Genomic DNA, 22,323 nt, shown 5'->3' on the forward strand with positions numbered 1-22,323 from the left:
TGGAAATTGCAAGAGCATGGATTGTCCTTTTCCTACTTTTAAATATTTATTATGCAAAAGGGTATGTCTCTATATGTGTTTTTATCCTTGATCATACATTCACGAGGCATGATTTTGATTGCATTACTTTCGTGCGTCATATTACATCATATAAATAGATTTGCCTCTTTATTTTTTATTTTTGTAAGGAAAAAAAATAAAAAATATAGTCGTTATAGATCCCACATAAGAAATAAAAATTCAAATTTAATAGCTTGATATGATGAATAATGATCATATTTTTCATTTTAATAGGGAAAGAATAGAAAACAAACAGGGATGTGCTTGAAAATAATTGTTTAGCTTTTATGATAAAAATGAAAAATTATATTACATCACATAAATAGATTTGCCCAGTTTGTTTCTCATTTTTGTAAGAATAAAAATGAAAAATATAGTCGTTATGGATCCCACACAAAAAATAAAAATTCAAATTGGTAGTTTGGATATGATAAATAACGATCATATTTTTTATTTTATGGGAAAATAATGAAAAACAAACAGGGACGTGCTTGAAAATAATTGTTTAGCTTTTATGATAAGAATGAAAAATTACTTTATATTTACACATTTGTAAGTGAATTAGATACGAATAATGCTATTTGCAATCGCTCACTGCGACAGTCGCCCTACGTGGCATACACATGATAGGTGGTTATTTGATACATTAATGAATTAAAAAAAAATCACTATATTAATGTATCAAATAATCACCTGCCATGTGTATGCCACGTAGGGCAACTACCGCAGTGAACGACTATAAATAGCATTATTCATTAGATAAATATTATCTATGTGACGTATATAATTTCATTTAACTTTTTTCGTAGATACAACATCAGCTATTTTGAAATTCTGCATGCCACAAATAACATATGAAGAAGAATAATTTAAGATTGAAATTTGTTGAAAAATGAGTTTTAAAAAACGAGAGTTAAATAGGGGCTAAAAGGGGTTTAATTAACAATGCAATATATTTATTCCATCTTAAAAATACTACCACCAAAAGTTCTGTGAAATATATGGAAACACCGTTTTTCTTTTTTCTTTTTTACTCTTTAAATTTATTTATTTTCAATTTTATTTTTTTACACAACGTCACAATGAACATTTCCCGTGGTCATCACGGTACAATCTTGTGTCTTTCCTCTTCGTCTCCGCACGAAAATCCCAAACCTTTCTCAGCTGAGCCAGCTCAAATACAGTCTCCAATTGTATGTCTTACATATCTACTCAGTTCACTTAATTACGCGGGCACGAATATTGCAACGATTGCTCTATATCTGCAGGTAGGCTGTCGCTTTCTTCACTCACAAACACGCGCACTATAAAGCAATGGCAGAAACCTCCGATGACGCAAAGGACATCGAGAAGCTCTACGAGTACGGAGAACGACTGAACGAGGCCAAAGACAAGTCTCAGGTTCCGTAATTTGCGTCCATTGAATCAATTTGATTGTCTTTCCGATTTTCTATTCTAGGGTTTTTAGTTATCTTCCGTTTGATTTTAAAAGATCGATTTTTTGTTTAAATATATGTGTATTTTATATTTCTGTATAGAACTCGGAGGACTATGGGAATATTATAAAGACGGCCAAGAGTAGCAGCGTAAAAGCAAGACAATTAGCAGCGCAGCTTATTCCGAGGTTTTTTAAGTATTTTCCAGGCCTATCGGTCAATGCTGTTGATGCACATCTTGATTTGTGTGAAGCTGAAGAGCTTGGGGTCAGCTTCTCTCTTTTGTTTGCATGAAATTATTTATCCTTTGTGCGAAATGGATGTGAGGATAGAAGCTTTAAACATTTTATTCAAGCATGAAGTGGATTAGATTTAAGTAACTAATCTTTTCTCCTGCACATTACTGGTTTAGCTAATAATTGTTGTTGTCTGGTACATTTGTTAATAAATGTAATTATAATTGTACGTACATGTTTATTTTAACTTTCCTGGATTTAAGGCTCAGTTACATGTTTAATTTATGTATTCAGATTCGGGTGCAAGCTATTCGCGGCCTTCCTCTTTTCTGCAAGGATACACCAGAGCATCTTTCTAAAATTGTTGACATTCTTGCACAGCTCCTTACGGCTGGTTAGTTAACTGATTTCAAGTTTATCTGTCAGGAATATAGAGTGCCAAAAGTTCCTTATAAGAAAAGCAAAGAAATATGTTAATATAAAAATTTAATTCGAATATTCTTAATGGTTCTAGAGGAAAATGTGGAGCGGGATGCAGTGCATAAAGCCCTTTTGTCCTTATTGAGGCAAGATGTAAAAGGTATCTTCTCGTTGAATTGTGAAAGACTATCTATACATACGTATTGCATCTTATTTTGATTGAAATTTTGAATATCGTAGTGTAGTATTGGGAAAGGGTCCCTAACCTTTGATTTACAAAAGGCTTGATTTTGGTGCAAGATTGTAGTTATTGTTATTGTTTATCCTCAGAATGTCAAATTTACGTCTTTAATAACTGCATTATTAACATGCATAGACAGAAAATACAGCTTTGAAACCTCTTCCATAAGAACGTTGGTCTTAGCTATGGTAATATGAGGAAATAATGGAGATGAGACCATCAGTCATGTTATTCTAATTTAGTTGGATTTGATCACTGTAAATAATAATAATTGGTGGACTGATTGAAGATAGTCTTAAAATCTGTACGGAATATACAGTCTCACGCACAGAAAAGAGTGCTAGTAGTTTAAATATTATTTGGAAGGTTTAATGCTATCTTTTTGTGTCTAATGTATAGCATCCCTTCAAGTTTTATGTTTCCCAATAATTCTGTATACATATCACTCATTTTTCCCTAGATAAAACGATCCTTTAAAGAAATTCCAAGTGGGAGGCAGATCCCACCCATGCCATACTTTCACAAGCCACTTACGCACAGACCCCACCCATGCCATACTTTCACAGTTGCTGCTCCAACTAACCCACATCTTCCACCTTCACCTGCTGCCCACCTCATCACTTGTACATAGCATAATTCACTCTCCAAGCCCGATTAATCTGAAAATTGGCTATTTTGTTGCAAAGTGGCACTACTTGAAAATCTAAATCCCTGTTTGCAGAGGTATTGGATGCAATTCTCTTGACGGAGATTTTGGGACACAATTTACTAAATAGAGGTTTTGTGAAATCATCGAGCAGTCCACTTGTTATTTGAGTTGGATTTATATTTTCTTGGACAGCCAGCAGCTCAATTTGAGCCTTGTGAGGTTACCAAGGTCAATTGGTATTTCTCCACTTAATGGTTATTTACCTGATCCAACATTGTCAGATTTGTCCAAATTCCAATAAGTCATCTGGCAGCCCATTTGTCAAGTGAATTGGAATTGAAATATATCATGCACCACCTGCGACTTGTTTCGACTCTTATGAGGTATACTAATCTTGTTATTTGACAACTCTACGTCCTATTTAGGTGTTTGTGGCCAATGCTATCTCATATTTAAAAAAAATGTCATCTTACACCACGTACTCTTGATACGACAATTCTTACACCCAACGTACGTCGCTAGGTCACTACCATGGTCATGTACCTTTTCCTTGCACTTAACAACATAATTATCCTCCACCTAAGAATTTTGTCGGAGACATAAATTCTCCCTCTAGGCAAGTCAGACTCTAGTTATGGGACTTTGATGGTCTCATAGGACCTGACTCATTTTTTTATTGGCTCAATACATTTGAGATATTTTTTGACCATCACAACTTGATTGACCCGCATCGTATTTTTCATGCTAATATGTTGCTTGTTGGATCATTTAGGTGTTATTGGAAGTCCTTTTTGCATAACATTGATAATCTCAGTCAGCGTCCTATCAATATGGGATGAAATGAAACGGATATTAAGTAACAAATACGCTCCTATATATTATCGAACTTAATTGTTAAATCAATTCTTTTTATACTATAGGCAAGGTATGTCCACTTTTAGTATATAGTTCACTTCGCAATTGTTATATTTATGAAGCTCCCATCATCGTTGCGTCTAGGTTTATTGATGGTTTGAACCTCAAATCTTACTTAATGATATTCTTGCATTCCAATCTTTAGATAACGCTTACTAATAGGCTATATAATGGAACATATCCTTCCATCTTTGTCAAGCATGTCATAAGCTAGGTATATCATCCTAGTCTCGACAGTCACCTCTCGAGTCTAATTGTGTTCCTTCTAAGAAAGATATCGAGGTTTCTATTGTTGAATCAACCGAATAATTTGATACCAAGGATGAGGAATTATCTATATTGTTGTCCCTTAAGTCAAACGGTTCACATATCCTCGATTTTGTGCCTAAGTTGATCTTGCCTAATATGTTTTACGACTCTAATGTTGACTTTGATACGATTTTACCTCTACTTTGTGATGTTTCTCTGGTTACCACGTTATCCAATATCATTATTTGTTCAAGCATTTTTCCCACACGTGTAAAGAAAAAATCGAATTTGTCACTTGAACTTAATCTATTTGATTGCTCATCACACTTAAATGAGGGTTTGATTTCAATATGGTAGAATTGTTTTCTTATCGAGGTACATTCAAGCTACCATTGTTGCATTCAATTGTTTCCGCATGCCAGTTTATTTTGCTAGATCATTGTGCTCATTATGCACAATCAATTGAAGATTTTGTGAATGAGTTGCATAGATTTTCGCCTTTTGGAGTTCTATGTCGTTGTTTGTTTAGAAGCAAAGATCGTTGTCCTTGGTCATATCATAGTTATTGGGAGCATTTGCAACTTCTGTTATTCTTAAGTAATAGTTCAAATATTTGATTCACAAGAAAGATCATCTCCTTTGGCTTGAGTTCAACCTTAGGACGTTGTTCAAAGTTCAATATAGGAAATTAGTCAAGATAAAAGATAAACCTCCTTGGAATATGAAGTTTCAGTCCCTCAGCCGGGGAGAAATGATATAATATTATCGGAGATAATTATTTAATTAGTTTAATATTTTGATTCGTATTTTATGTTACATAATTAGATTGTGATTTAATAACTTTTATAACATTTCTTAATTTAGTTATGATTTTTGAAACCCTATACAAAGGGTGTCATGGTGGTGTAATAAGACAACCTTGAAATGAAATAAAGATTGATATTTTCTCCACCTCCTCTTTTTCTATTTCTCCCTCCTTTCTCCCCTTTCCGCTTATATAATTCTCCTATTGTATCCTGCGTCACTTAAGTCTTAGTGTACCCCCAGCTAAAACAAGAAGAAAAAAAAAGTTAATAGGATTGCCTGATGGGTTATAATAGCCTGTCTCCAAGAACTATAGGATACCTGCAGTGTTGGAAACATAGACATGAGATGTCATCAAAATGAGGCTACAGATCATATCCCAGTTCTTTGAGTGAGCCTTGTTCTCGAACTCATGATCCCTGTTCAATGGTTCAGGCAAGTCGTTTCCCAGAGTTCAGATATGCTATCATGGCCCTACTAAAGAACAAATTAATAAACTTGACACTCAATGAAAATAGGTTAAATCTGATCTACAGTTAATAAATATCTGACATGTGGTTTGATTTACATGTTTACAGTTTAGTTTATTTTTTATTTAATTATTATTATTATTATTTTAGAGCATGGAATATATACATCAATTAAAAACATATATTGATAGCTTGTAGGGTTTGATTTGAAGTAGTGGGACCTTAGTGATATGCAACGAAGTGATGTGTTGTGCATGTGGTTCATATAGAGTGGAACACAGGTCTTGGATTAAATTGGCCGATGCCGGAGTGGAGCAACGGCATTGGCCTTGCGCTTGTGTGGGTTTAATTCACTGTCTGGTTGTTAAGGACGTCGAATTGTTTGGGGGTGCCGGGGCAACGCCCTCACGGTACGGTATAGGGGTATTTTTTGTACGGGCCTTAAAGTCTTATATGGGCCCAGGCTAGGATTAGTATAAATAATATGTTGTAACCCTATTTTTCACTATTGAATAAAATTATCTTTGCTTTGGTCTCGTGGACGTAGGTCTCTTTATTATTGCGCATAAAATTCAACAACTGGTATTAGAGCCAGGTTTAGATGGCTAGTTCTTTGATTGCAAAATTCGATGTGATGAAGTTTGACGGATCTGAGAATTTCAGATTATGGCAGCGAAGGGTGAAGGATTTGTTAGCGCAGCAAGGGATGGTGAAGGCATTATCTGGGAAGAAGCCAGAGGGTACGTTAGATGTTGATTGGGAAGAGCCTGAGGCGCAATCAGTTGGTATAATTCGGCTTTGTTTGGCGGACGAGATCATGTATCATGTCATGGACATTGAGTCTCCGACGGAGGTTTGGGAGAAATTGGACAGTCGTTATATATCGAAGTTTCTCACGAACAAGTTGCATTTGAAGTAGCGACTGTACGGGCTGAAGATGTTGGAGGGTATAGATCTGATTCAACACACCAATGTGTTCAATCAAATTATCAACGATCTATTGCGACTTGAAATCAAGTTTGATGATGAAGACAAGGCAATGATTTTGCTGTGCTCACTTCTTCATTCGTACGACCATCTGGTGACCACGTTGACGTGAGGTAAAGAGACTCTCGAATTGGAGGAAGTCACATCAGCCCCGGTACCCTACAACCAGTGGAAACTGCGTACTGGTTAAATTTCACAGGATGAAGTGTTGATCATGAAGGACTACTAGGATCATGGGAGAAGGAAGGACAGGGGTGGTTCTTATAGAGGGAACACAAGATCAAAATTTAGGAATCAAAATAAGAAAAACGTCAAGTGCTACAAATGCCATCAGATGGGCCACTTTAAGAGAGACTCTCCCAATAAGAAGCAGGGTGATAAAAGGAAAGGTGATGAGTCCTCAATCTCAGCTAGTGTTGTAGAAAGAGACTCGATTTTGGAGATGGAGACATCTTATCAGTCTCTCCAGGTAATTCTGTAAAATTAAATGACTGTTGGGTACTTGATTCAGCATGTTCACATCTAGATTGATTTTATTTATATCGTTCTAATAATTTTGGATCCATTTTGATGGGTAATGATACATCATGTAAGATCATTAGAATGAGTTCCATAAAATTTAAAATATTCGATGGTGTGGTAAGGACCTTGAAAAATGTTAGGCATTTACTTGAGTTGAAAAAGAATCTAATTTCTCTAGGCACTTTAGACACAAATGGTTACTCTTATAAATCAGAGTGGGGCTTTTACAGTGAAGAAAGGGGCTATAGTTGTAATGAAGGGTTAGAAATTAGTGGGGAATATTTATAAACTACTCGGGGATATAGTTGTAGGTGGAGTTGCTACAGCATAATCTGAGTCAGACGACACTCTTCTATGGCATATGCGACTGGGACGTATAGGAGAATGTGGCATGTTGAGCTTCACAAGAGGAATTTGTTGAAGGGGTAAAATCATGCAAGCTGGATTTCTACAAGTTCTGTGTACTTGGAAAACAGTCCAGAGTACAGTTCAAGATGAGAGAGCACCAGACAGAGTACAGTTCAAGATGAGAGAGCACAAGACAGAGGACATTCTTGATTACGTGTACTCTAATGTTTGGGGAGCAGTGAGGGAGTTGTCAAAAGGTGGATCTCAGTATTTCATTACTTTCATTGATGACTTCTCTAGAAAAGTTTGCGTATATTTCATGAAGCACAAGTCTAAAGTCTTTGCCAAGTTCAAGTTGTGGAAGGCAGAAGTTGAGAACCAAACTGGTAGAAAAATTAAGTATCTGAGAATAGACAATGGTACATAGTACAAAGATTCACAATTTCTAAAATTTTGTGAGGAGCATGATATTCAGCGGCACTATATAATTCGCAAGAAAAAGCAGCAGAATGGTGTAGCGGAAAGGATGAACAGAACAATTGCAGAATGGGCAAAATATTTGAGGCTGAATGTAGGGCTTTCGAAGAGTTTTTGGGCAGAAGCTGTGAACATAGCATGTTATGTCATAAACAGATCACCACGAGCGGCATTAGATGGGAAAGTTGCAAAGGAAGTTTGGACAGGTAATGAAGTTGATTATTCTGAATTGAGAGTATTTGGGCGTCCGGCTTATGTGCATGTATCTATCGATCAGCGATCCAAACTTGATCCGAAATCAAGAAAATGAATTTTTCTAGGCTATATGTAAGGTGTAAAGGGTTACAAGTTTTGGGATCCAGGGGCAAGGAAGATGGTGATAAGTAAGGATGCAGTCTTTGATGAAGCATTCATGCTTAAAGCCTCTCCAGATAAAGAGAAGCTCAATTTAGACGAGGGCAGCGGTAAGAGCTAAATGGTACAAGTAAAGCTGGACAATGTTAACACAGAAATTAATGCTCAGGGAGCGGATAGTTCTGGGTCAGTGGTGGAGTAGTATCATAGTGTTACCTTAGATAAACCACGTCGCACTATCAAGCCACCAGCAAAGTATGGATTTGAGGATTCGATTTTTTATGCACTCATTACCAGCAATAGCGATCCTATAACTTTTCAGGATGCCATTTGCAGTCAGGAGAAAGATAAATGGATAGAGGCTATGACGGAGGAAATTGAGTCACTGCATAAAAATGATACTTGGGATTTGGTGGAGCTTCCAGGGGGGAAGAAGCAGATAGGGTGTAAGTGGGTGTACAGAAAGAAAGAAGCAATGTCAGAAAAGGAAGGAGAAAGATACAAGACTCGATTAGTAGCAAAGGGATACTCACAGAAGAAGGGAGTAGATTATGATGAAATTTTCTCCCCGGTCGTCAGACACACCTCCATCAAGATTGTTTTGGTAATGGTGGCTAATTTTGATTTGGAGTTAGAGCAGTTGGATGTGAAGATTGCTTTTCTTCATGGTGATTTGGAGGAACAAATTTTCATGGAGCAGCCAGAAGGGTTTTTTTAATCAGGAACAGAGAATCTTGTGTGTAAACTGAAGAAGTCTTTATACGGATTTAAGCAGTCTCCACGGCAATGGTACAAGAAATTCAACTCTCATATGATTCAGATTGGCTACAGCCGTTGTGAGTATGATTGTTGTGTTTACTACAGAGTTCTTGAGGATTACTCATATATTTTCTTGAAGTTGTATGTGGACGACATGCTAATTGCTACTAAGAACATGGACGAGGTAGACAGATTGAAATCTTTGCCGAGCAGTAATTTTGATTGAAAGACTTGGGACTGGCTAAGAAATTTTTTGGCATGGAGATCAACAGAGATAGGAAAGCCAGAAAATTATGGATGTCTCAGAAAAATTATTTGAAGAAAGTGTTAGAGAGGTTGAGCATGTCAGATGCAAAACCAGTTGCTACACCATTGGCAAATCACTTCAGATTGTCTAATAATCAGTGCCCAAAGAATGAAGAAGTTGCAGAGATGTCAAAGGTACCTTATGCCAGCGCAGTTGGATATTTGATGTATGCAATGGTGTGTACCAGACCAGATCTAGCACATGTAGTCAGTGTGGTTAGTAAGTATATGGCTAATCGTGGTAGAGAGCATTGGAGAGCTGTAAAGTGGATTTTCAGGTACTTGAAAGGTACAATGGAGTGTGGGATCATGTTTGAGAGACATGGTGATATTTCAGTTCAATGATACGTAGATGCAGATTATGCAGGGGACTTAAATGATAGAAGGTCCCATATAGGTTATGTTTTCACACTCACAGGTAGGCCCATATATTGGAGATCAATGGTGCAGTCAATTGTGGCATTATTTAAAGCCGAAGCACAGTACATGGCGGCAATTGAGGCAGCCAAGGAATTATTGTGGTTGAAAGGGTTTGTCAGGGAACTTGGGATCAAGCAAGATGGAATGAAGCTGTACTGTGATAGTCAGAGCGCCATCTTCCTAGCTAAAAATCAGATTTGTCGTGTAAGAATCAAGCACATTGATGTGAGATTTCATAAGATAAAAAGAGTTGGTTACTTTAGAAGAGCTGTTGTTAGAAAATGTACATACCTCAGAGAATGCAGCAGACATGATGACAAAGCCAATCACAATGGCTAGGTTCAAACATTGCTTGAACTTGATTAATATCTCTAGGTGTTAGAGATGATGTGTTCCAACCTATTGGTCCTAGATGGTGTGGTTTTCCAGGTTATGTTTTTCTCCTAAGGGGTGAATATTCGCCAAGGTGAAGATTGTTGTGCATGTGAGTCATATACAGTGGAACACAGGTCCTGAATTAAATGGGTCGATGCCGGAGCGGAGTGATGGTATCGGCCTCGCGCGGGTTTAATTCATTGTTTGGTTGTTAGGGTTGCCCCCGCGGTGCGGTACAGAGGTATTTTTTGTATGAGCCTTAAAGTTTTATATGGGCGCAGGCTAGGGTTAGTATAAATAATATGTTGTAATCCTATTTTTCACTACTGAATAAAATTATCTCCGCTTCGCTTTCGTGGACATAGGCACACCACCGAACCACGTAAAATTCTTGTGTTGATTTTTCTTTTTTCATCTCTTTATTATTGCGTACAAAATCCAACATGATGTAATTCTGTGATATGGCTCTGTGTTTCGCTGTCAAATATATTAGATGGATACCCACCTCTAGTCTTGATGTTCCTAAATATTGAGCTCTGTAAGCGATCTGTACATATTTTGTCTAGCGTTACTAGAAGTCCTACAAAATCCTTTTGCTGCATGATCCTCAGCTAACTATATCATGCTTTATCTATCCATTCCTTTTCTTTTTCCTTGTGGCTTTGAATTCTGTGATATGGCTCTGTGTTTCGCTGTCAAATATATTAGATGGATACCCACCTCTAGTCTTGATGTTCCTAAATATTGAGCCCTGTAAGCGATCTGTACATATTTTGTCTAGCGTTACTAGAAGTCCTACAAAATCCTTTTGCTGCATGATCCTCAGCTAACTATATCATGCTTTATCTATCCATTCCTTTTCTTTTTCCTTGTGGCTTATCTGTTCGGAGGAATGGGGCTGGGTTGTTGAACTACTACCCGTTTTAATTGGATTTAGTCTTGTTGAGCTTCAATTAAGTAATGCTTTCTTCATGCAGCTTCTTTGACAGCCCTGTTCAAGCACATTGAGAGCATCGACGAGCAAATAATAGATGAAAATCTCCGTGAGAGAACCTTAATCTTTATTAGAGATAAGGTGGGAAGATAAACACTGTGACTCCATGCCAATTTAGTTGATTCATGGTTGTTTTTGGTTTAAACAGTTAGAGCTAAATAATGCAATGACTTGGTCCTTCTATTGGAAATATTTAATGCAGGTATTTCCTCTTAAAGCTGAGCTCTTGAAGCCTTCCGATCAAATGGAAAGACACATAACTGACCTTATTAAAAAGGTATATCATCACTGTATTGGTCCCACATTTTCTTCTCTTGTGGTGAAGGATACATGTTTCATTATTTAATTCTTCTTCACAAAAGATAGCAGAATAATATATCTTCCTTTAGTATGAAATTTTCTTGGTAGAAAGTAAAGAAAATTGCTACTGTTATATCAATTATGCATACCTATTTTTGATATGGTATTTTTAGAACAAGATTCCAGATTGACTGGGGGTTAAATTGCAGAGTCTACAAGATGTAACAGGAGTTGAATTTAAAATGTTTATGGACTTTTTAAAAAACCTGAACATATTTGGAGAGAAAGCTCCTCCCGAGCGAGTGCAAGAACTTATTGAAATCATTGAAGGCCAAGCTGATTTGGATGCACAATTCAATGTGAGTATTTTCTTTATTAGGTATTGTTTACTATAGTATTTGTCTCTCTCTCTTTTTTGTGCTTTCACAAGGAAATTAAGTTTTTACCTTGTATAGTCAGCACGAAGATTACATTATGTTGCTGATATTGGAAGAAGCCAATCCATCTTTACAATTTGTAATCCAAGATTTCAAAACCCGTATCATTCTCACGAGTAAACCATAGAGCCTAACAACTAGCTTTCCCGAACTTGCGTCCACAAGTGGAGATGGGCCATTTTATAGACTTGATTGTGTCTAGTAATTGAAGTGGTAGGAATAGGTGCTTTCCTATTTAAGAAACCCACCCTTGACTTAAATGTGCTTTTAATTTCTGGATGGCTATTGGATGTGTTCTTTTTCTCTGATAGATTTTATTAATGACAAATCACTCCATGTAGGACCACAACTTCTCATCTTCAACACCCTAAAAGACTTCATGTTACGACATTTTTTTGTTGCTCAGCAGTATAAGATTTTCAATGGGACAAATCCCAATGTTAGGATTGTCTCTTGTTGGACATCAGTGGAAGTATAGTTGTCAATTATGTGTGAACAGTTCTCACTCCTTGGTCCTGATTTTCCATGGCTGTGTTTCAATTCTAGTTTATCAATTGGCTTGTGATCCGTATTTTTTATTTTTATTTAAATTTTGCCAAGTGATGGAATTTTAGATTTCATGGTAGAATGGAAATATTTACGTGCAGGAGAAGTGTGCATGGGCTTATGAGTCTTGCCATATAGAGTGTACTTCGTTTTCATGAGTAAGTCAAAGAATAAAGAGCACCCACTGCAGCCTTTATTCTTTTGTTTCACTGTGGTTATCACCCCCTGGCTTAGCTTGGAGGTGGTGTGAAGCAGAAAATACCTTTCACTCCCCCCTTTGATCAGTCTTTGAGAAGCACTGTCTAGAAATAAAATTGTTTTGGAAATTTAGTGGCATAAGAGAAGCATTGACCACCAGAATAGATTTACATTTTCCTCTAAAATTACCCCAAGTCTGTGGTTGTCCTTTGAAGTTAATCAAAAATGAATTCTATCATCTTGGTGGATCAGAGGGTTCTCGTTCTGTTTGATTTGAGAGCTGAACCACGGCCCTGACTGGTTTCAGTTATGTTGTCTCCTTTATATTGACTGAATTGTTCAAAATGTGAGACATTTGGTTTCTATGGTTTTGAGTGTGAGTTTCTAAATGATTGCTCAAGTCTCAGCTCGTGATTTTTAGATGAAAAAGAGTAATAAAAAATAAAGGAAAGAACAAAAGAAATTGTTGTTTTGAAGTTTCATTTTCACGATACTAAATTATTAGCACTGTTTGTATTGCAGGTTACAGATGGAGACCATATTGATAGACTTATTTCATGTCTATTCATGGCTGTTCCATTTTTCGAGGTGTGTATTAAACTGAATATTAATTGTCACTCTAATTTATTTACATGTTAATGTATTCTTACAGCCTCAGAACTTCTTGAACATGCAGAGAGGGGCATCTAATAGCAAGTTTTTCAACTACGTGAACAAACACATTTTTTTAGTTTTTGATGAGGTAATTACCTTACGGGCTTGTTCCATTGTAATATTCAGCTACTAGGTTCGTGTGCCCTGTATTTTTGTATATAGAACCTTGCTTCTGCATTAATTTCTCATTTTATGTTCTCATGGTCCTCGACCACAATTTTCATATTATAAATAATGTGTTCTCTATGAAAATTGCGTGGTTTCTGTTTCAGCTTCCTGAAGAACGAAGAGTGGACCTTCTTAAAAACATTGCCGAGAGTTCACCTTACACCTCACCACAAGACTCGAGACAAATCCTGCCTTCTGTCGTTCAGTTGTTAAAGGCAAGTTTAAGAAGTTAGCCTCCATTTGGATACAAATTTATTTTGGATTTATAAATTCAGTCAAAGTCAAAACATTAATTTCAAAAACACATTCATAACTATTACTAATTATTATCCACACATTTCATGGGACCCACTACTATTCCTCTTTATAAGCCATAGATAAATTTGTCAAATGGAGTCTTAGTTTATGGCAATTAATACTTCTAAATGATATGAGAAATGTATATTACAACTGATTTAGAGGTCATACTGGCCTAGATAACCCCAACCCCAACCCCAACCAAAGAAATGTCGCGAGAAGCCAGCACCTTTACAATTCAAGGAGCTTTTGCTGAGAATATTTCTATATTATTTGACGTTATGCCTCATGAAACCTCTCTTTCATTGTTTCAGAAGTACATGCCTCGAAGAAAAGCAGGAGAAGAGATGAACTTTACCTATGTTGAATGCTTGTTGTACACATTCCACCATTTATCTCATAAGGTTATTATTGCTACTTGATTTTTGCCATTGTAACACCTTTTGTGTAACTGCCTTTTTAGTGCTCATTTGTTTTCTTTTGTGACTACACAGGCTCCAAGTGCCACTAATAGCTTATGTGGTTTCAAGATTGTCACTGGGCAACCATCGGATAGGCTAGGGGAGGACTTCTCTGAGCAATACAAAGATTTCACGGAGCGGTAAGTTTATTCAACCTACCACCATCTTTATTCTATTTATTTTTCTCCTAAAATATTTCAAAATAATTTTGTCTCCTAATTTCTCGAAAAATTTCACTAGAGGTCACCCACTTACATGTTTATTTCGTGTTGGTCACCACCTGACTTATATTTTTAATACAATTTGAGCATTCCATCTCTAGATGTCTCCAATACTAACTGCTTTCATTACCTGTGGCTAGTGGAATTTGTGACCTCGCTAATGGGATTGGCCCTGTACTTAAATACATGCCATCCGTCACTAGGAAAGACTCTTTACAAGAAAAAAAGGGGATATTTAGCCCTTGTTTGAGGCATTTTGAATAGTAGATTGATGGAGAATGTGTGGTTAAAAATTAAAGAAAAGTTTTGGGTTTGCATGTAATATTATTTATTGAAGAATATGTGGTTGAAAATGAGTTTTGAAAAAATGAATTTTTAGAAGAATGAGGCTCAAAAATATGTTTAGTAGAGGAATGTTGCACAGAGACGCTCTTTATGAAATAGAGGGAAGGAAATTATAGAGCGCCAACTTTATGAGTCCGTTGCATGATTTATTTTCATAACCAAACCAGTAATAGCTCATTTTAGCTTCTGCAGAAAATATGAACAGGTGGACAGTGTTGATTTACAAGTTATGTTTCTTTACATATAAGGAAGATTTCCCCTGTTCACCATCACATGCACCGATGTTGTTTCCTCTCCTTTTGTTTAAAAATGTAACATAATATCTTCATGACCTTCTCACATTTTTAATATATCTTTTGTTAATGCTACAGGTTGAACTGCGTTGAAGAGTTAGCGAGGGCTACAATGAAGAAGTTAACCCAGGGAATGGCTGAACACAACAAAGCATTGGCAGCTGCTTCATCTGATGAAGCAAAGGATAGAATTGTGAGTTCATCTTACAAGACCTAGTGTGTTAATCGTTTTCCAACTATTAACATATATGACCTTTGCATTATGCAGAAAATGCAGAAGCAGAACACTACGACTGGATTGCGAACTTGCAATAACATCCTGGCTATGACACAGGTACAAGGATATAAAAGTGATTTGGAATTCTAAGTACATATGCATGTTTTTGAACTAATCTTCTTGCATTTTTTTTACAGCCACTGCACCCCAAGTCACCTTCATTTATTGGTGACAAGAGAGTTAATTTGTCCTGGAAAGAAACTGTGAAAACTTCGACAACATCTACTCCTACTGTTGGGTATGTATCCTATTGTCCCACGATGTGAGTTGACTAAATTGAACATTTGAGCACATTCAATTTACTAATATATTTTGAGACGTAAGAAATTTGACTATGTACGCAAGGATAAAAGTCCTGTTACCTAGTTTACCATTCTTAAAAATGTTAGCAATATGCTTACTACGAATGTATTATCAGATCTTGTATCTTTGTTCAGAAAATACCTAACAGAAAATTCAGTAATATTAGTTCCAATTTCCTTCTGATCTAATTACATAAATTGTGAATCTGAAGAGCATAATTGCCACCCCAACCTGAAGGTGGGTGGTGTTAATTGGTAGGATTAAAACATGCCAGCAATAGTGATTATAATAATGCACATGTGAGCGTCCATACAGATACGGTATATTATGTGGTGAAAATTATGGGGCTGACCGTATAAGAATTCTTTGCTTATCTTGTAATTATGATATAGCTACCATTTTCACAATCTTCAGTTGATTGAATGCCAGTTCAAACGGAAACTTTTTATTTCTTATAATGCCTTCTGTAATGTAGTTTTTCTTTCGCTGTATCTTCCATGCTGTCAATTTGATGCTTTTTCCGGAGAGGAAACAAATTCAGCCTACTTACTGTATTTTCATCTGCAGGGGGAAGCGTCCTGTTGATGCTCTCAATGGTGCTGGCAATAGTGCTTCGAAAAAGGGGCGTGGAGCTGGCAATATGCAAAACCAGTATGCTAATAGGACATTTGAAAGCCTGTCTTATGGAGGGAGAAGTGGCTCAAGGGGCAATGGCAGGGTGAGGGGCCGTGGTGGACGTGGGAGGGGAAGGGGAAGGAGCTACAGATAAGTTTCCATTCAGCCATGTAGCATAAAGATTTGCACTTGAAGAGTTATAAACTAGATGATAGAACGCAGTTCGAAATTGAATGTATTGATGTACTTCGTGTATCCGGACCAACTTTTAATGAGACTAAGAGATGAGTTAAATTTTCCCTTTTTTTTTTTTGTTATTGGCGTGGATGTAATGATAATTATGTTTACAGACCTGGAATTCTTTGCAATGACGATTTTGGTGGCTGCTAATCATTTTTACAGACGTCTTTAACTTTTTCTCTGATTTTATTTAGTATTATTAAGTGGGATTGTGTCGAATTCTTGAAACTCTAAATGATCTCAAGATTTCTTTAGATGGGAACGTTAAAGGCACGTAAAAGTTACTATTCGGCAGAGTGAGATTTTGATGCGAAGTGAAAAACGTGGACCCATGGTATTACCTACAACGTTCAGATTATGTTCTTTTTTAATGTGGAGCAAGTGATGAAGGAATTTATTCTCCAAAAGGAAATTCCAATCTTATGCAATCTCGATTAGTGCAGTGAAGGATATTGACACACTTCTGTCTATTATCATGTCGAATTTCTTCTCTGTCTGCCATTTAAATATGTTAAATGTGTTTTTTTTTTCTTTTTCTTTTTCTTTTTTATTCACTTTATTTAGTGTCGATTCAACGAAGGTAATTGACTCACTGTCTATTATCATGTCGAATTTCTTCCATGTCTGCCAGTTAAATATGTTAAATGTGTTTTTTATTTTTTTCACTTTATTTACTGTTCGAATTGACGCATATATATGACCATTTTTTCTTGGACAAGCTTCATACTTAATTGTGAAACATACTTTTATTTGGTATAAATAAAAATTAGATATTTAATAGATATTGATAAAATTGATGAAATATGGATTGAAATGTTGCGAATCTCGTGAAATGTGTGATTTGACTTCGATTTTAATTTAAAATTTTAGTTGAACCCAACAGGGACTACGTAAATCATTTCACAAGAAATAGTAAAATATTTCTTTTCTCCTTTTCCCCATATTCGAGATCCCTTGAGTACAAGTTGTCATTTATAAATCGATGAAAAATTTTATATGTTCCATATCCCTTTTCGCAAGCTCAATGAAATTTAGCTATTCATTGCATGTCACATATATCTTTATCAATGCCTAGCCTTTTGCTATACTTTCTCATGCTTGTACTTGCCATAGGCCGTGTCCAAGCCCGAATTCTAAGACTCAGTTCTGATGATGATCTAATTTCAGATGGGGTTGATATTGTCAGTAATCAACCACCATTTCTTAAGTCAGCCGGCTCTTCTGCACAGTTGAAATCGTGCCATCACAAGTATGGATTCCTCCCATGTGCAGAAAACATTGGAGGCTATATCTTTCACATAGTCGTGTATCAGTACATACTGATAATCGGAGGAAAACTTGTAACAGAAGGGAGCAAGACCTTGTTCAATATCCTAGGCACTGGTGTATATGGTGCTAGTGTTTTCAGAATCCTCAAGGTGTTGCCAAAACTGGTTATGGTGATTGGTAAGTAGTAGTATACATCAATAAGTCAACTTTTGGTGCGCAAAATATGGTGACACTAAAACAAAGCGTTCACGAACAGTTGATTGTAGATCTCAGGCAAGATCAGCAAGGCAATTAATTCAGTTTAGTAATTTACTGCCAGGCATCACTGCTGTGTGGAGCCTAATCATACTATGCACTTTTCTTTGACTGTTACAAAGGTCGAGGGGTGCAAGGGTCCATTGAGCACGTATTCAATTACTATATATAAAGCTTTATTTATTTATTTTTATTTTTATTTATTTATTTTGGGTGGGGGTAGGGGGGAACCGATTTTGGATAAATGAGACAGAAAGGAGTGAAAAACCTAGCAATCTCCAAAATAGCAAGAAATATGCATTAAAAGTGGATGTAGTTCTCACGTTGAGTGAAAACCACTATTAAAACTTGTGCTTGCTTTGCTTAATATTTCTCTGGTTATTGGGATTACGGCATATTACCTAACAGTTCCTTTTGTTTCTTGCAGTATCTGGAATACTCCAGAGCAAAGAGACTGCTCAATCTAAGGTTTCGTTTGGAGTAGGCGTGTACACTGGATCCACCGTGTTTAATCTCACAGTGATGTGGGGTATGTGTGTAATCTTTGGCAGAATAGAGTTATCTCCAAAATCAACTTCTATGCAAACAAGTTCTTCAGTTTCAAAATATTTGCTGGCCAAAGGAAAACTATCAGAATTGAAGGGTTTGCTCTTTTTTTCGACTTGTGTATTTATCAAAAATAAATCAATCAACGTATGAACTAAGGGTGTTTTTTAACTGCAGATACTGGAGTCACAATTGACAAAAAGACTTGTTACACAGCTGGGATTATGCTTCTTTCTTTGATCCCTTATATTCTAGTGCATTTAACCAATGTCTTCAACACGACATTTGAAAAGCGACTCGTGATTCTGATTGTGATTATACTATCAACCTTATTGCTACTGTCCTACTTTGTCTATCAGGTAGCTAGCTAGCGATGTTTCATTTGGCTACATACTCATTTACAGGAATGACACTAGTGATGGAACATATTATTCAAAATCAATAAAGAGGTGTGTGGAATGAAAGTGAAGAAATTGAGGCCGTATGTTTATGTATGCAACCGCACAGCCCTTAAGGGTGCGGTCGTGTAAGACAGTGCAGGCCCTTTTTAAGGCCCTGCTTCCGAACAGCCTATGCGGTTGCATAGGATTCTTCTGTTTGACCGCATAGAAGGTTTTATTAGCCGTTGGAAGCGGTTTTTGATTCAAATTTGGAGCACCTATACTTTGGCACCACTTCGTATAGCAATGTTTCATGGTTATAAATAGGCGGTTGATGATCATTCTAACATTAAGAAAACCACTTGATTGCATTTGTGATTATAATCTTCATTCCACAAAGAAGAAATCAAAGTCTTTCTCGTCCATATTCAATATTCTCTTTGTGTTCTTCAAGTTTTGGAGAATTTATACAAGTACATAAGTATTGATTCTCTACAAAACTTGATTGATCCTTCAAACTATTTGCCGCGAGATCCTTTAAGCACCAAAATTTGTATTCAAAAGGGGGCAAATATCGTTTGATGACAATGATATAATGTTGTGTTTAAGCCTTCGTACTCATTATGATTTTCTTCTTATTTTCATCTTCTTGATCATTTTTATTTATTGTTTTCTTCTCCAAACCCCAGTGATGAAAATTTCCCAACAACTAGTCAATATATACGTGGTTCAATAGCTCTTCTTCTTCTTCATTTTTTTTTCCTTTTTCTTTCGGCAGATTTTTTATCCTTGGATTCAGGAAAGAAGTTTAGAGTACGTTAAGTATGAAAATTTGCTAGCTGGTTTTCTGCATCATGTTCAAAGACATGCTCAAGAAAAGCTTATTGATGAAAATGGACAACCTAATGTTCCAGTCATCAAAAGGTAACTTTGATATAAGCATGTTTGATACAGAGTGTTTTAGTCTACTAAGCCATACAAGCCAGTACACTTTACATGTAGAATTGAGTCCTTTCAACACTTTGAAAGCTCAATAGTTTAGCCCAAGGAAGCATCTCATTTGTAGATTTGTTGTTGCAGATTATTTTTCCAAACAGATAAAGATGATGACAATTGTATTACATTTCATGAATTGGAAAAGTTGATACTTGATATCCAGAAGGGGAAGGTGCAGGTAGACAAAGACTATGCTGTATCTGAAATTCTGAAAACGTTCGACCAGAATACGGATGGAAGAATAGAAGAACATGAGTTCGTAGAGGGATGCAAAAAATGGATACATGAAGCTAAGCAGTTGGCTAAAAGTGGCGATTCTACGCCCAGAAAGTTCTTACGCGAGGCAAGCTATCTCTTCGATGGTGCATTTCAATTGATTTCCACGGATTCAAGAGGATATTACTGGTTTTGATTTGAACTTTTTTAGGATATTATGATTTATTTGTTAAAACTGATGATATACATTAGGGGAATGAGTACTGGACATGAATTTCGTAACTATATATGTTGCGATCCTCTTACTTTAGTTCGAACTGCAGGTAGTGCAACCAAACAAAAGAAATATGCTCACAGAGGTTGAGCATCTGATGGCAAGGATTTTGAAGCATGCCCAAAGCCAAGCACTTGAAGGACAACATCTTCTCTTCGATGATGGAAGCCCGGATATTAATCGAATAAAAGAGTAATTTTTCTTCCTTTACTTCATGGTTGCAAGGTGGATTAGCAATACTAGATAACATTAAATGAGAAAAAGAAACCTAATTCTCGTCATATGGTCTAATACTATGTTTTAAATGTGCACTCACTTTTTTACCATAAATTTTTTATGATCTTTTTTGTTTCTTTTTCTAGTCTTTTCGATAAGTTTGATACCGACAAAAGCAACTCGATATCCAAATCCGAAATGGAACAAGCAATCCATAGTGTCAAATTTGGAGAAATACAGCTAGATCGCGAGAATGTGATAGAGAAGGTGATGAAAGATTTAGACAAGGATGGTGATGACATAATCGATGAAGAAGAATTCTTCAATGGAGTAACTAAATGGCTTAATAAAGCCATTGATGTAACAAAATGCAAGGATGCAAAAAAGTCTATAGATGAATTTGACAAGGTGAGCAACAGCATTTGCTTATTGCATCAATTTTCCTCCCACTTGAACTGAGAGGTCCCTCGCTGCTTGATAAACCCTATTCATTAGCAGATATTTTTGATTCAGGGCTGTATTAGTGATTCTATAAATATGTTGGACCTCCCTAATATTCCTACATATATAAAGTTAATTAGAGGACTGTTTTAAAGAGATACATACTTGGGCATGAAATTACCATTGCTGTGAAATTATGCTTTGGCAAGTGGACGTTAAACTTCGGTATATTCGCTTGTCTGCTTCTGATTTCGTTTTTGCTAAATTATTACTCTTCACAATACGGATTAGGTATAATCCAAAACAATTACAGTGGTTTTGTTTTGAAATTTGCAGATTATGTGGAATGAAGTTGACAACTTAGTGAATGAAGGGAAACAAAATGGAAGTTCCAAGTTTAAATCAATGACATGGCCTTTTAGCAAATCTGTATTTCAAGTGATACTGGGAATTGCTGTATTGACCTTCTTCTCTGGGCCTCTAATGACTAGCATTCAACAAATAGCAGATGCTATTGGTGTCCCTTCTTTCTTCATATCTTTTGTGATAGTACCAGCTGCCATGAATGCAAGAACAGCCATTTCAGCAATATATCCAGCAAGCCAAAAGTGTTCAAGAACTGCTTCTTTGACATTTTCAGAGGTATTGGAAAACACCGAGACATTGATATATGTCTTCTTGAAATTGTTACAAATTAATAAAGTCCAAAATCCCTTCTACGAGAGCAATAATAAAATCAGAAAACAAGTTTTTAGTGGTTGTTCTCAATCTGAGAGCTATACCCACTCTACGGCAGCAGGTTTTGACAATAATAAAAAAAATGTTTACAATATATCTAAGCATACACTATGATTAGACTCTACAATGTCCAACAGATTAAATGTGAAACTCAATCAATGTGTGTTCTTAACTCTTAAGCCCTTGTCAGTAACCCAAAGAACAAGTCCTGCTTTCATTCAAAACTGATAATTGCTGAGAACATGTTTGGTACACTATTGACACTAAAATGAACAAAATTTTAGTTTCTTCTTCTTTAATATTATTTAATAGTGTATAATCTATTTTACCAAACACGACATAAATATGTGTTGCAGATTTTTCATATATATATTGAATAATTTTTAATATTATTTAATCTAATTTTAATAAACGATCGACTATCGACAGGACATGGCTTTTACGATCATTGATTGTCGACGGTCAACGATCAAAGTTAACCTCCGCCCTAGCTGAACGTTGATGTTGGATTCACCACTACTTAAGGAGGCTCTTCAGCAATATGGCATGCTCATTTAGAACATCCAAATCTCATTTTCTAAAGGACATCAGAAAACAATATAATTTGCTAAAAAG

General features: G+C 36.2%; 2 protein-coding genes across 5 annotated transcripts; both read left to right on the plus strand.

Annotated features, from left to right (window-relative positions):
- The first annotated feature begins 1,142 nt into the window (after positions 1 to 1,142).
- Positions 1,143 to 16,549, plus strand: LOC111407249 (apoptosis inhibitor 5-like protein API5). 2 transcript variants are annotated; one of them, XM_023036627.1, is made up of 17 exons: positions 1,144 to 1,253; positions 1,329 to 1,461; positions 1,599 to 1,763; positions 2,027 to 2,126; positions 2,247 to 2,312; positions 11,006 to 11,103; positions 11,225 to 11,299; positions 11,532 to 11,681; positions 13,026 to 13,091; positions 13,180 to 13,245; positions 13,430 to 13,540; positions 13,937 to 14,026; positions 14,117 to 14,223; positions 15,021 to 15,135; positions 15,211 to 15,276; positions 15,357 to 15,457; positions 16,090 to 16,549. In XM_023036627.1, exons 2-17 carry the CDS (start codon positions 1,375 to 1,377, stop codon positions 16,289 to 16,291), a joined length of 1,665 nt encoding a protein of 554 aa, XP_022892395.1. In that variant the 5' UTR covers positions 1,144 to 1,253; positions 1,329 to 1,374; the 3' UTR covers positions 16,292 to 16,549. The 2 variants fall into 2 exon arrangements, with proteins under 2 accessions (XP_022892394.1, XP_022892395.1); XM_023036626.1 differs by having other exon boundaries at positions 1,143 to 1,461.
- Positions 16,550 to 17,366: 817 nt separating this feature from the next.
- Positions 17,367 to 21,994, plus strand: LOC111407250 (sodium/calcium exchanger NCL2-like). Of its 3 annotated transcripts, none has more exons than XM_023036628.1 (8): positions 17,367 to 17,823; positions 18,329 to 18,544; positions 18,625 to 18,806; positions 19,606 to 19,751; positions 19,908 to 20,166; positions 20,363 to 20,505; positions 20,676 to 20,937; positions 21,307 to 21,994. In XM_023036628.1, exons 1-8 carry the CDS (start codon positions 17,424 to 17,426, stop codon positions 21,820 to 21,822), a joined length of 2,124 nt encoding a protein of 707 aa, XP_022892396.1. In that variant the 5' UTR covers positions 17,367 to 17,423; the 3' UTR covers positions 21,823 to 21,994. The 3 variants fall into 3 exon arrangements, with proteins under 3 accessions (XP_022892396.1, XP_022892397.1, XP_022892398.1); XM_023036629.1 differs by having other exon boundaries at positions 18,329 to 18,430; XM_023036630.1 differs by lacking the exon at positions 17,367 to 17,823 and adding an exon at positions 18,152 to 18,224.
- Positions 21,995 to 22,323: the final 329 nt, after the last annotated feature.

This window comes from Olea europaea, chromosome 13, assembly GCF_002742605.1.
Source record: "Olea europaea var. sylvestris chromosome 13, O_europaea_v1, whole genome shotgun sequence".
NCBI lineage: Eukaryota > Viridiplantae > Streptophyta > Magnoliopsida > Lamiales > Oleaceae > Olea > Olea europaea.